This window comes from Oncorhynchus tshawytscha, linkage group LG12 (assembly GCF_018296145.1).
Source record: "Oncorhynchus tshawytscha isolate Ot180627B linkage group LG12, Otsh_v2.0, whole genome shotgun sequence".
Lineage (NCBI taxonomy): Eukaryota > Metazoa > Chordata > Actinopteri > Salmoniformes > Salmonidae > Oncorhynchus > Oncorhynchus tshawytscha.
The window spans coordinates 7,975,771-7,990,502 of NC_056440.1; the positions used below are offsets into that span (position 1 = coordinate 7,975,771).

Sequence of the window (14,732 nt, forward strand, 5' to 3'; positions counted from 1 at the left end):
GGCTTTCATATCCCTAGGTCCGTACCAATGACTTTAGATATGTTACACAAACACTGATGTTCAGTACAGGCTATAGGCTATATAGCTGACACAGGGTTGTCTGACAGAGTTTGGGGGTAGCACACTGCAATAGGTTATTACTGAGTAATTGAGTAATACCATTTTTACCATGTCATTTCTTAAGAAGTACCTGGTCATTTCTATAACTATCTAAAGTGATACAGAATTGAGGGGTTGTTGAAGTGATCAAACCTAGCGTTTGTTCCCAGAGGTATTTGAATGATAGAAGCCATATATTTATGGGGATTTAAAAGGTTGAAAGATGTTAACTTTCTCAAAACTCACAGTTTTTTCCCAGAAATCCTTGTTAGAACATTCCCCTGAATCAAGAGAGGAATAAGAAGGAAATCCATGAACCCTCCAATCAAAACCTGTGGATTTTGAAAAAAGTTAGCAGACTATTTGCAACCCTAACGGGGATACAATAACACCATGGCAACACTGTACTGTGTGTGCAGGTTGAAGCTGCGTGGACATAACGTAACGTTATAACATGTCTTGACAACATTTGGCTCTGCTTTATTTGCACGTGATTATCTAACACGCTATGCCTCCAATTTCAATGACTTCTGTGAAACCAGCCTGAGAGTGAGAACGGACGTGGGGGGGGGGCATTTCTGGGCCCATACTTCACTCCCCCCCAGATCTTCATTTAGTGGGGTACGACTATTTTTATGGCAGTTGTATATTCAACCAGATATTAACGTCTTTGGTGACCGTCTGATCAACAGAACTGCTTTACATCCGTTGGGGGTAATGTCCTGCTTTACATCCGTTGGGGGTAATGTCCTGCTTTACATCCGTTGGGGGTAATGTCCTGCTTTACATCCGTTGGGGGTAATGTCCTGCTTTACATCCGTTGGGGGTAATGTCCTGCTTTACATCCGTTGGGGGTAATGTCCTGCTTTACATCCGTTGGGGGTAATGTCCTGCTTTACATCCGTTGGGGGTAATGTCCTGCTTTACATCCGTTGGGGTAATGTCCTGCTTTACATCCGTTGGGGGTAATGTCCTGCTTTACATCCGTTGGGGGTAATGTCCTGCTTTACATCCGTTGGGGGTAATGTACAATTTTCCTAGCCTGGTCTCAGATACACTATGAATATATACAAAATATGTGGAACCTTGCAAATCCGTGGAGTCGGCTATTTCAGCCACGTATTGCTGACAGTTATATAAAATCGAGCACACAGCCATGCAATCTCCATAGACAATCATTGGCAGTAGAATGGCCTTTACTGAAGTTTTCCCAACTGAAAGTGCTGTTATTGTGAAGTGGACACGTCTAGGAGCAACAACGGCTCAGCCGTGACATGATAGGTCACACAAGCTCACAGAACGGGACCCCCGAGTGCTGAGGCACGGACTCTGGAGCAGTGGAAAAGCGTTCTCTAGAGTGATGAGTCATGCTATACCATCTGCCAGTTCGACGAACGAATCTGTGTTTGGCTGGTGCCGGGGGGACGCTGCCTGCCCCGATGCATGGTGCCGACTGTAAAGTTTGGTGGAGGAGGAATAATGGTATTGGGCTGTTTTTCATGGTTCGGGCTAAGACCATTAGTTCCAGTGAAATCTACATTTCAACGCTACAGCACACAATGACATTCTAGACGATTCTGTGCATCCAACTTTGTGGCAACAGTTTGGGTAAGGGCCCTTTGCTGTTTTCAGCAGGACAATGCCCCCGCGCACAAATCTAGATCCATACAGAAATGTTTTGTTGTGATCGGTGTGGGAGAACTTGACTTGCCTTCACAGAGTCCTGACCTCAACCGCATTGAACAGCTTTGGGATGAATTGGAACGCCGACTGCGAGCCAGGCCTAATCAGCCCAACATCACTGATGCTCCTGTGGCTGAATAGAAGCAAGTCCCAGCAGCAATGTTCCAACATTTAGTGGAAAGCCTTCCCAGACAAGTGCAGGCTGTTATAGCAGCAAAGCGGGGACCAACTCCATATTAATTCCCATGATTTTTGTATTGAGATATTGGACCAGTGGTGTCCACATACTTTTGGTCATGTCATGTAGTGGATGTTTGTTCTGTCTTGCCAACTCTTATGGTCATTTGTTTTTGCGACAAAACAAACTGATCTGGGGCCAGGCTACAATTTTCTTACTAGAAGGGTTATTTCAAATTTTGACACAAGTCCAAAGTTTGTCAGTCTTATGTGTATGCCCAGTCAGTGTGTCACCATTTGTGTGTGAAATACCCCCAGCTCAACACAGTACAGACAGAAGTATATGTACCAATGCTTCAATTCGAAGCTTGTTTTTAAACTATGGGCATTTTTGTCTGTGATCTAAATGCAGTCTCTAAATTGGTACTTTGTGTGAAAACAGTAATTACAAGTTTTTGAAAAAGAGATTTGTCGTTAATGGGTTTTATTAAGACTGAAATGTTTTATGTGGAATCAATCTAAATTATCAAATGATGGTCGACTCTTTCTAAATCCATTTTTTCTTTTTTTGTCCCTTTTTCAGCTGATGATCTCCTAGTCTTCCCTAGGACTTTTTATGTTTGAACAAGGTCTCCCACTCCCAAACACTGTAATTACTTCCCCAACTTCAGCTGTACCCCTCCAGCCCCCTTCCCCTGCACCCCTCCACATATCTAATATCACAGCCTTTTTTTTCTCTCTCTCTCATGAACACATCCACTCTTACTTTACATTTGTATCAAAGTTAGTTTTGTAGAGCACACCTCCATTTTCTTACTTCCAACAAAAACAACGTGCCTCGTTTGTACAGTATACAATCTCTCCAACAGCAGCACTGCCTAGGAAAATACGTTTTTTGCGTTTACACAGGCAGACCAAATCTGATCTTTTGCCACTAACTTTTGACCAATCAGATCAGAATTTTTTTTTTGCCAATAATTGGTCTAAAGATCAGAATGGGCTGCCTGTTTTTAAACCCAGCCTGAGTAGCTCAGACTAACCATGCGCCAACATCTATCCATCCATTCCTCCATCCCTCTATTCATCCCTCTCTCCATCCATCCCTTCATCATCCATTCTGTTGCAATTCACATCAAAGTTAACGGAAATTCCAATTCAATAATTGAAAAAATGGCATCTATTTGCAATGTTTTTCTCAAAGTGAAGCTATTTATTTGAAAAGTTTATTTTATTTTTAATGTAAGAATTATTTTTCCTGATTTGAGATGTTTTTTTGACAGGTGGTGCAGGATTATGTTGCCTGATTTAGCTATGCATCTGCTTATAATTTCCAACATGTTGGTAGGCTATTTGTTAGTCAACTATAATTAGATACTTGCTCACCATAATAATGTCATCGACTCAATAGAATGAATGCTTCAGTGTAGTTGACACCAGTAAACTTTTCTCTGTCATCTCTGCTTCTTTCGCGGAGCAAAGACGTTCAGGGACCGGGGATAAAATGCAATAACTGGAGATTTAAACGGGAAACGGATTCTGTGCAGAATTTCCAAATTACGTCAATTTGACCGGTTGAAAGGAAATGGAAATCTGTGAAAACAAACCAACATGTTTCTGATAAGATTTTAGTTCTGCTTGGGTGCATATTTAATGTGGTTGAAATACTATCCGTTTTTGTGACGCTGATAAAGATGGCCGCTCTACAGATGGTATCTAAATGAGCATTCGCATTCTGTCAAGATGCTGAAATAAATCATATTTCTCCACTCCTGTTCCAGAGTAAAAATATTGCATACATTTGGTTGATAATTTTACTGCTAGATATGCTTCTTTTTTTCCCCCCAGGAGTTCATATTAAGGCCCATGTGAGGTTATAGACCTACAGTCGGTGTCCAGATTTCAGTTTCCATTTAACCCATCCGAACAGTAGGCTACAGTTCCATTGACGTGACCGGCACATTTTTATATAGCTTCTCACAATCATCACACGTAACTTAGTCGCCGCTTCTGCTATATCATCCTCCTTTTTAACACTTCACCAAATCTTTCCCAAACATTACATTTCTGGCCCTCACTTTGCTTTTATTTTTAACTCTTTTTATTTCGCAGCTCTTCTGTCATTGAATTAAAACTCTGACTTTTTTTTTTTTCCCCTCCTTGGATCGACATGAACTTTTTTCTGCCCATTCCCAAAAGCATCTGGTGATTGGCTGTAGGCTATTTGGCCCGCCTAGGCCTTAAAGTTTAGGCTTTATGCACTAATGCCAGATAGTGACTCAGTGTAGCATATACATTGAGCAAGAATTTATATAGATTTTCTTCTTTCTCAAGCCAGCCCACACCCTTCATCCACTCAATATTTCATGACCCTAAACCGCCCCCACCCCACTGATATAACCGGATGGACTGCATGTTATGAGTCAACCCGTGCGTCACTAGTAGGAAACGATCATTGTGGCTTGTCAGCCATATTGAGAATGCCCACTGGTAGCCCCTCGGAGACCATTCTAAACCCATAGATGGCTTCATGTCTACAGCTAGACCGGAGGATCCAACAACTGCTACCCAGCTGCACACGTTCCATTTGGTTTCTGAATGTAGGTTTTTATTTGATTTCAATTTTTTTTTTTTTTTTTTCATTCGGGTCATAATTAGGTAGACTTGGCACAGTGACTGCATTGCTAGAGGTTTTGTTAGCAGACATCTTTTGAATATCACTTGTTCTTTTCAGACCTAAGACACGTTTTTAGAAGAGAAATGTTAGCATCTATAGTATGTTAATTCAGGTTTAAAGCTGATTTGCCATTGCAAGGTCATTGTGATTTTAAAAAGAAAGCACTTTTTAAATATGTGTTTGTCTTAGATGCATAAGGGTCAGAAACTATCCTAGCCTTCCATCCTACATGGTGTACCTAAAACTGATGGATTTCAATGTTTTACCTACAATCATAAAACATATGACACAGAGTGTGGTCAATGTGGGCGTGTCAATATGTTCATACTAACCATGTGCTCAAGGACAAGGAAGTAGACTGTAGTGTTTGGGCAAGAAACAAGGCCTAAACTATGACCAGGAAGTTTGAGAATGACCTATGCTCCCCAAAGAGGAAAGGGTTTAAGTTGAGTAAACTAAGACCACCCCAGTCCCACCTCCTCCTGGGAGTGTAATCTGTCAACCAATCAGAGGTGGAGGTGCTAACTTTTTGTATTACTCTGAAAACAGTGTTTTAGTTTTATGGATTTATTGGGGTAATAATGTTCACAAAAATAAAATATTCACGCTCATCAGCAATTGTTACTTGTCCCTCTTCCTCAGGCAATAAAATTGTCATTTAAAAAAAGTATGTTTTGTCCATCTTTATTTCTCTGGGTTGGAGACGATACATTATAAGGACATGAAATAATACGTACAGAGATAATTTCAGAGAAATTAAATGATTTGGCATTACAGTATTACAATTTAATGCATTGGTATTGCATAAACTTGTGTTGTGTTCATTCCATTTTGCTCCAGATTGAATGATGTGATGATGTTGACCGTTTACTGTAGCTGTTCCACGATGATGTTGATGCCGTCCGTCGTGGTTGAGATGGGGACACCTGCACTTCCCTTGGTGTTACTGTTGACAGAGATGGTGTTACTGTTGACAGAGATGGTGTTACTGTTGACAGAGATGGTGTTACTGTTGACAGAGATGGTGTTACTGTTGACAGAGATGGTGTTACTGTTGACAGAGATGGTGTTACTGTTGACAGAGATGGTGTTACTGTTGACAGAGATGGTGTTACTGTTGACAGAGATGGTGTTACTGTTGACAGAGATGGTGTTACTGTTGACAGAGATGGTGTTACTGTTGACAGAGATGGTGTTACTGTTGACAGAGATGGTGTTACTGTTGTTACTGTTGACAGAGATGGTGTTACACAGAGATGGTGTTACTGTTGACAGAGATGGTGTTACTGTTGACAGAGATGGTGTTACTGTTGACAGAGATGGTGTTACTGTTGACAGAGATGGTGTTACTGTTGACAGAGATGGTGTTACTGTTGACAGAGATGGTGTTACTGTTGACAGAGATGGTGTTACTGTTGACAGAGATGGTGTTACTGTTGACAGAGATGGTGTTACTGTTGACAGAGATGGTGTTACTGTTGACAGAGATGGTGTTACTGACAGAGATGGTGTTACTGTTGACAGAGATGGTGTTACTGTTGACAGAGATGGTGTTACTGTTGACAGAGATGGTGTTACTGTTGACAGAGATGGTGTTACTGTTGACAGAGATGGTGTTACTGTTGACAGAGATGGTGTTACTGTTGACAGAGATGGTGTTACTGTTGACAGAGATGGTGTTACTGTTGACAGAGATGGTGTTACTGTTGACAGAGATGGATGGTTACTGTTGACAGAGATGGTGTTACTGTTGACAGAGATGGTGTTACTGTTGACAGAGATGGTGTTACTGTTGACAGAGATGGTGTTACTGTTGACAGAGATGGTGTTACTGTTGACAGAGATGGTGTTACTGTTGACAGAGATGGTGTTACTGTTGACAGAGATGGTGTTACTGTTGACAGAGATGGTGTTTGACAGAGATGGTGTTACTGTTGACAGAGATGGTGTTACTGTTGACAGAGATGGTGTTACTGTTGACAGAGATGGTGTTACTGTTGACAGAGATGGTGTTACTGTTGACAGAGATGGTGTTACTGTTGACAGAGATGGTGTTACTGTTGACAGAGATGGTGTTACTGTTGACAGAGATGGTGTTTTTTTTTTAAACAGTTGCACGGCAACAGAAAGTGTGTGTTGTATATACCTTTGTAACCGGGCAATGACTTTGTTGATCCATTTTGCCTCTGGATTCACACAGACGATTGTCTTGTCCTTCTTGGTAACGCTGATGCATGGAGGGGATACATTACTAGCCAAGGAGAAGTCAAACTACCATAGAAATATATAAATATAACTATCTGAGCTTTGCCATGAATGGCATAATTTATTGTAGCCTGTTGTAGGTTGTGTGAAGTGGGAGACTTGAACGCTTCAGTGACTTCTAATGGGTTTGGATATAAGACAGTAATGTGACTCTTCTTCCCACTACTTCCTGTCTCCCATACATTTGAGTGACTCCATGGTTTCATTAGAATATGTTGAAATAGTGACATTCTGTTGACTCACATCATCTCCATGCGACTACAGTGGGCTCCTGCAGGTAAGATCTCCAACTTGTGAAACCTGGTGGGAGAGATGAAGGCAGGGGACGTCCGGATGCAACGACATGTCAGACGTGGAGCGAAGCCGCCCATAGGAAACGCTGCAGGGAGGAAGACCATAATAGGTCAAGTAAATGCAGGTCACGTCAAATCCTTTAAAACTGATAGATTAACTTTAAAGGGAACAGTTTGTTATGAAAAACATTCACATGCTATGCTTTTAGGTCCTATTGCAATAAAAAAATAACAGCAAATTATTTGAGCAGCTTTATAACAGATCTGTATCTCACCGTGAAGAGCAGCAATGCAGCAGAGAGTCAGTACGACCAACAAGTAGTGTGGCTTGAAGGGCATCTTGAGTCTGGGTTGGCTGTGGTCGGCTGAGGTTAAAGATCAAGATCGAAGTGCTCTGAGAGTGAGTGATGGAATTCATGTGCATTCTGGGTTTATATTGCTGCAAATAAGGAAGTGTGTTGGGGAATCCCTCATCAGAAAACTCACGGATTCATTAGATTTACCGACATCAATCTATTTGAGTCGGTGGGTATAATAATAATGGAGATGTTTTGCAGTGTAAAAAAATAAAAAAAGCTTACATGAAAATGTTACCTAGATATGTAATCTTGTATTGAAATGCTTAAAATAAATGTGCTTGTTTTGAGTTAATTTAGCTTACCCATTTATTTGTTTTAAGGTTGATTACACTTGATTTCACATGCAGAAAATGCTTTAAGATCTGCAGTCGTTTTATCAAAAATTCTAGGTAAGTTTAGCATTTTTGGCAGTGTAATTAAAGTACCATTTCAATTACATTTAGATTCTTTGCAGTAAATGAAATTCTACTTTCCTACGTTAACCTTCAATTCTACTGTAACCTTCTAATGAACCTTCTAATGAAACTAAACAGAAGCTGTCTTCATATCAGAAACATCTAGATAAAATTAGTCATACATAGAGCAACAAAGAGAGATAGTTATATCCTCTTTCTCCCCCCTTCTTGCTCTTTCTCTCTTCTGTTTTATATATTCATTAGGCTTTCTTTAACAGGGCTGTAAAAGTCACACCGTCATTTAAATCAAATCAATTTTATTTATATATCCCTTCGTACATCAGCTGATATCTCAAAGTGCTGTACAGAAACCCAGCCTAAAACCCCAAACAGCAAGCAATGCAGGTGTAGAAGCATGGTGGCTAGGAAAAACTCCCTAGAAAGGCTAAAACCTAAGAAGAAACCTAGAGAAACCTAGAGAGGAACCAGGTTATGTGGGGTGGCCAGTCCTCTTCTGGCTGTGCATTTAAGCAGCAGTTGAGGCAGATTGATGTTTATGTCACTACGTTTCCAAATGGAATGTACTGACTCTCTTGGCCACTCTACATAAAGTAGAAATGAGCTTCAGCTGTCGTTGACATTGCAGATAAAGCAAAATACTGCCTTAACTGGAAGAGGGGAGACAACAGTAGCTAGATGGGTGAAGAGATAACAGCATTGTATCATGATAAGGTTGACCTTTGGTACATATTATTGATGCATTGACATGCTGTCAACTTTGAGAATAATCATTTATTGATAAAGATGTGACATTAAGATAAAGATATGCGAGATTAACATTTGAAGATTATAGTGTATAGCAGGCAGCTTGTATCACACTAACAGACAGTCTGGAGATTATCTATAGAGAGTAATCATGCAGCAAACATTTCTGGAGCATTGAAGGTCCAAGAACACAGTGGCCTCCATCATTCTTAACTGGAAGAAGTTTGGAACCACAGAGTCTTCCTAGAGTTGTCCGGGCAAACTGAGCACAGGCGAGAAGAGCCTTGGTCAGGGAGGTGACCAAGAACCAGATGGTCACTCTGACAGAGCTCTAGAGTCCCTCTGTGGAGATGGGAGCACCTTCCAGAAGGACAACCATCTCTGCAGCATTCCACCAATCAGGCCTTTATGGTAGAGTGGCCAGACGGAAGCCACTCCTCAGTAAAATGCACATGACAGCCTGCTTGGAGTGCACCTAAAGGTTCTCAGACCATGAAACAAGATTCTCTGGTCTGATGAAACCAAGATTGAACTCTTTGGCCTGAATGCCAAGCGTCACGTCTGGAAGAAACCTGGCACCATCCCTACGGTGAAGCATGGTGGTGGCAGCATCACGCTGTAGGCATGTTTTTCAACGGCAAGGACTGGGAGACTAGTCAGGATCGAGGCAAAGATGAACAGAAAAAATGACAGAGAGATCCTTGATGAAAACCTGCTCCAGAGTGCTCAGGACCTCAGACTGGGGCGAAGGTTCACCTTCCAACAGGACAACACAGGAGTGGCTTCGGGACAAGTCTATGAATGTCCTTGAGTGGCCCAGCCAGAGCCTGGACTTGAACCCGATAGAACATCTCTGGAGAGACCTGAGAATAGCTGTGCAGCAATGCTCCCCATCCAACCTGACAGCTTGAGGATATGTAGAGAAGAATGGGAGAACCTACCCAAATACAGGTGTGCCAAGCTTGTAGCGTCATACCCAAGAAGACTCCCGGCTGTAATCACTGCCAAAGGTGCTTCAATAAAGTACTGAGTACAGGGTCTGAATGTAAATTTGATATCAGTTTATTTTTTATTTCTTATAAATTAGCAAAAACATCTAAAAACATGGATTTGCTTTGGTATTGTGTGTAGATTGATGAATAAATAAAACCATTTAATTAATTTTAGAAAAAGGCTGTAACCTAACAAAATGTGGAAGAAGTCAAGGGGTCTGAATACTTTCCGAAGGCAGTGGAGGTGCACAGTTTGAGTGAAATTTGAGTAATCGAGGTGACAGACATTGCCACATTCAATACCGCCATGCACAATCCTGCATCTAGCTGAGCTAGGGTATAATCATTAGTCCAACAGTTGCAAATGAGAGTTTCTATTGGACAAATTCAGGTATGTTTATTCCGTTTGCTTCCGTTTGAAAAGTTTTTCAACAGAATGGGTGGAACGAATACACCCCTGATCGCACGCAAACACAGTTCACTTTCAAAGCAGCCACATGGAAACAGAATGATCCTTTTGATCGTTGGATAATTCCTTTTCGCATCAGACCTGCTGTCTCCTCCTTTCACCTTTTCCCTTCGCTTGTGGACTTCAGGGCACAACATATCAGCTCTCTGTGACCAGGCCAAAACCTTTGTATCATAACCACTAAACTCTACACAGCCTACATCGTGGTCACCACATTAGCTAACGTCAAGTCAACATGGCTAATAGAATTAATGTGTTAGTAAACCAGCTACAATCATGCAGTACATTGTACAGTTAGCAGTTACACTGATGGGCCCCAGTGGCAATAGACCTTCATTGCAAAACAGTGTGTTTTAATCAATTATTTGGTGACGTGGATTTATTTGTTATAGCTAAATCTTTAAAAAAAAAATTTTAAAAAACTCCTCAAATGAGACTGTCTTGTCTTATCGCTACAACTCCCGTACGGGCTCGGGAGAGACGAAAGTTGAGAGCCGTGCGTCCTCCAAAACACAACCCAACCAAGCCGCACTGCTTCTTAACACAGCGCGCATCCAATTTGGAAGCCAGCTGCACCAATGTGTCGGAGGAAACACCGTACACCTAGCGACCTGAACAGCGGCACTGCGCCCGGCCCGCCACAGGAGTCGCTAGTTTGCGATGAGACAAGGGATATCCCTACCGGCCAAACCCTCCCTAACCTGGACGACGCTAAGATAATTGTGCGTCACTCCATGGTCCTCCCGGCCGGCTGCGACAGAGCCTGGGCTCAAACTCAGAGTCTCTGGTGGCACAACTAGCACTGCGATGCAGTGCCTTAGACCACTGCGCCACCCGGGAGGCCCTAAAAGACAACTTTTTCCCCATGAAACTCACTGAGGACGGTCCTCCCCTTCCTCCTCTGAGGAGCCTCAACTGATAGAGACTAATCCAGACAGTATGTATCATAATAACAGACATTATCTCCAGACTATAGACACTAATCCATCCAGAATATTGAGGTAGGCTATGTTGCAAATAACTAGGTTAAAATGTCTATCGATACCTACAGTACAATAGTTAATTTGTCATTGTATATCATGTAGACTAGACCATCTAAATACATCTGTTCTGAGATTAAAGCTCACAGATTACACAACCACAACCTCAATACATTTTCCACAGAGTTAAACTAGGATGTGGTAGATAAGGGGAAGGTTATTCAAGGGAAAGGGGTTAATTACACAATGCACTGCTGAAAGCTTACTGTAAACCAGGATGATACCATACTGCCGAGCATCCATGTAAAACATCCAACAGCTTCCTGTCACCATATGCTGCCTGGATGAGGTTAATCTTTCAGGAAGCATTATCTGATTATGCTTAAGTTGTCTTCTGAATGGAGAGCGGTGCATTAGAGAGTGTTTACATACGGGTCCTGAAGATTATTACAGAGACATTAACTTGTCTTGTGCTGTAGACTAAGGCCCTTCAGATTCTCAAAAAAGTTATACAGCTGCAGCTTTGAGAGCATCTTGACTAGCTGCATCACAGCTTGGTATGGCAGCTGCTTGGCGGCCGACCGACCATAAGACGCTACAGAGGGTAGTGTGTACGGCCTAGTACATCATTGGGGACGAGCTCCCTGCCATCCAGGACCTCTTCATTCGCTTTATCCCTACCAATATGTACATACTGTATGTAGCCCATGTGAACAAGTAGAAAGTCAGTAGTAAAGATTTGACATTATCTTACTGTTTCATAATATATTCTATTTTACTGCTATATGGTAGCCTAGTGGTTAGAGCGTTGGGCCAGTAACCGGAAGGTTGCTGGATCGAATCCCCGAGCTGACGAGGTAAAATTCTGTCGTTCTGCCCCCCGAGCAAATTTAGTTAACCCATTGTTCCCCGGGTGCCAAAGACGTGGATGTCGATTATGGTAGCCCCCCTGCACCTCTGATTCAGGGTTAAATGTGGAAGACACATTTCAGTTGGACAACTGACTAGGTATCACCCCTTTTCCTTTATTAATTCACTTATAGTAACATCCAGTACATCTCAAATCTCCATAATTTTTGCACACAAGGCTGATATCTTCATATCGCTCGTGTTAAATTTAGATTAATTTCACTTGATCAGACACAAGGAACCCAGAATGAGGAACAGAAACATGCTAACAAGCCAGATAATCTTTTCTATTAGCAGACTGACTGAAAGAGTTCTATGTTGGCAGTGAATGCCCCCTGTTGCATAACAGCTATTTTATATAAATCCTGACTAAATAACAGCTATTTTATATAAATCCTGACTAAATAACAGCTATTATTAAAAATGATGATTATTGTCATACCATTATTGCTCAATGGAGAGACAACACATTATAACCTTATAATAAGATAAAGGCTAATACAATCTCATAGCAACTAATAAAGATATTAATTGGGTTTTCTAGTAATCGAATCAAATTTTATTGGTCACAAACACATATTTAGCAGATGTTATTGCGGGTGGAGCGAAATGCTTATGTTCCTCCTAGCTCTAATAATGCAGTAGTATCTGACAATCCACAACAATACAAACAAGAATTGCCACATTACCATAGTTTAATACCCCTCAGACTGACACTGAGTTGAGTAGACAGGATACTACATTGGTACTGAGTTGAGTGGGAAGGATACTACATTGGTACTGAGTTGAGTAGACAGGATACTACATTGGTACCATCATTGGCATTAACACAGGTTATTTTGTTGGCTTTGCAGAACCAAAACTCCACAATCTACCAAAAGACTTTCCAACTTCTCTGAATCAGAATAGCAAATAAGCCAATATAATGAAACTTACAGTATGGGTGGAACATGGAGCCACACTCTGACGAGTATTTTTCTCCCCGCTTATACATGAGTATTAATAATGGCCTTGTGCACAATTTTTTTGCTTACATTAATGATGTATTTTTTTATGGGTGATATATCAGGGGGTGCTGCAGGTTACTTCCGGAGCAATGTACCCGCCTGCAATAGTAATGTATTTGCAATGTACCCGCCTGCAATTGTCATGTATTTGCAATGTTCCCGCCTGCAATTGCTAATAACTAATCCACAACGGCATTACTATATGTAATAAAGTGAAAATATGAGGCCCGCACCTGATCTTAGATATAATATAGAAAATGCACTGAAGGCAACAGTCAGACTCGACGAAAATAGTTATTTTTGCTTGAATTGGATATGTTTCTGCTTATAATTTCCCACATTGTAGTAGGCAATTTGTTAGTCAACTTGTCTATAATTACATACATGCAGCTTCTCTTCAGTCATTACACTGTATGTACACTGCCCTTAACTTAGTGTGTACAAGGTTAACAAGGTTAAGGGCAGAGAAAGCTTGTTGGACACTAAGAAAACTTAGTGTGTACAAGGTTCTTAGTGTCCAACAAGCTTTCTCTGCCCTTAACCTTGTTCTGAACACCTCCAAAACAAAGGTCATGTGGTTTGGTAAGAAGAATGTCCCTCACCCCACCGGTGTGATCACTACTTCTGAGGGTTTAGAGCTTAAGGTAGTCACCTCATACAAGTACTTGTGAGAATGGATAGACGGTACACTGTCCTTCTCTCAGCAAATATCAATGCTGCAGGCTAAGGTTACATCTAGACATGGTTTCCTCTATCGTAATCGCTCCTCTTTCACCCCAGCTGCCAAACTAACCCTGGTTCAGATGTTCATCCGACCCATGCTAGATTACACAGACGTAATTTATAGGTAAGGGTGCTCTCGAGCGGCTAGATGTTCTTTAGCATTTGGCCATCAGATTTGCCACCAATGCTCCTTATAGGACACAACACTGCATTCTATACTCCTCTGTAAACTGGTCATCTCTGTATACCCGTCGCAAGACCCCCTGGTTGATGCTTATTTATAAAACCCTCTTAAACCTCACTCCACCCGTTCTGCCAATCACCTTCTGTTAAAGGTCCCCAAAGCACACACGTCCCTGGGTCGCTCGTCTTTTCAGTTCGCTGCAGCTAGCGACTGGAACGAGCTGCAACAAACACTCAAACTGGACAGTTTTATCTCCATCTCTTCATTCAAAGACTCATCATGGACACTCTTACTGACAGTTGTGGCTGCTTTGCCTGATGTATTGTTGTCTCTACCTTCTTGCCCTTGATGATGTCTGTGCCCAATAATGTTTGTACCCTGTTTTGTGCTGCGACCATGTTGTGTTGCTACCATGTTGTTGTTGTGTTGCTATTATGCTGTGTTGCTGCCTTGATATGCTGTTGTCTTAGGTCTCTCTTTATGTAGCGTTGTGTTGTCTCTTGTTGTGATGCGTGTTTTGTCATAAATATATATATATATATATATATTTATTTTTTATTTATTTTTTCTCTTTTTTAAAAATCCCAGACCCATCCCCGCAGGCCTTTTGGCTTTTGGTAGGCCGTCATTGTAAATAAGAATTTGTTCTTAACTGACTTGCCTAGTTAAATAAATGTTTTTTTTTTTAAACGTTGTCTAGAAGTCTAAATAAACCCTTGGTCACCAGAATAATGTCATAAACTGACTTCAGTCTAATT

General features: G+C 41.4%; 2 protein-coding genes across 2 annotated transcripts in view; one reads left to right on the forward strand and one right to left on the reverse strand.

Annotated features, from left to right (window-relative positions):
- The window catches only part of LOC112262514 (CCR4-NOT transcription complex subunit 6-like), a 28,215-nt gene extending 22,968 nt beyond the window's left edge, over positions 1 to 5,247 (forward strand). Inside the window, exon 13 of the mRNA XM_042331266.1 lies at positions 2,543 to 5,247. Within this exon, the coding sequence (XP_042187200.1) occupies positions 2,543 to 2,546 (4 nt within the window). The 3' untranslated portion in view covers positions 2,547 to 5,247. The remainder of the gene's footprint in view (positions 1 to 2,542) is intronic.
- A 47-nt stretch (positions 5,248 to 5,294) lies between these two features.
- LOC112262513 (C-X-C motif chemokine 13) lies at positions 5,295 to 7,629 on the reverse strand. Its single transcript, XM_024438129.2, has 4 exons — positions 7,467 to 7,629; positions 7,142 to 7,277; positions 6,780 to 6,860; positions 5,295 to 5,579 (listed from the first exon to the last, which is right to left on the reverse strand). The coding sequence occupies exons 1-4, from the start codon at positions 7,528 to 7,530 to the stop codon at positions 5,501 to 5,503; spliced, it is 360 nt and encodes a 119-aa protein (XP_024293897.1). The 5' UTR covers positions 7,531 to 7,629; the 3' UTR covers positions 5,295 to 5,500.
- Between the last annotated feature and the right edge of the window lie 7,103 nt (positions 7,630 to 14,732).

Bases quoted from the DNA above. Each gene is read 5' to 3' on its own strand.
- LOC112262513 (XM_024438129.2), bottom strand. From the start codon at position 7,530: ATGCCCTTCAAGCCACACTACTTGTTGGTCGTACTGACTCTCTGCTGC. The intron at 7,278-7,466 runs GTGAGATACAGA...TCCTCCCTGCAG, and splicing joins CTGCATTGCTGCTCTTCACG to CGTTTCCTATGGGCGGCTTC. The intron at 6,861-7,141 runs GTGAGTCAACAG...TCCATGCATCAG, and splicing joins TGTAGTCGCATGGAGATGAT to CGTTACCAAGAAGGACAAGA.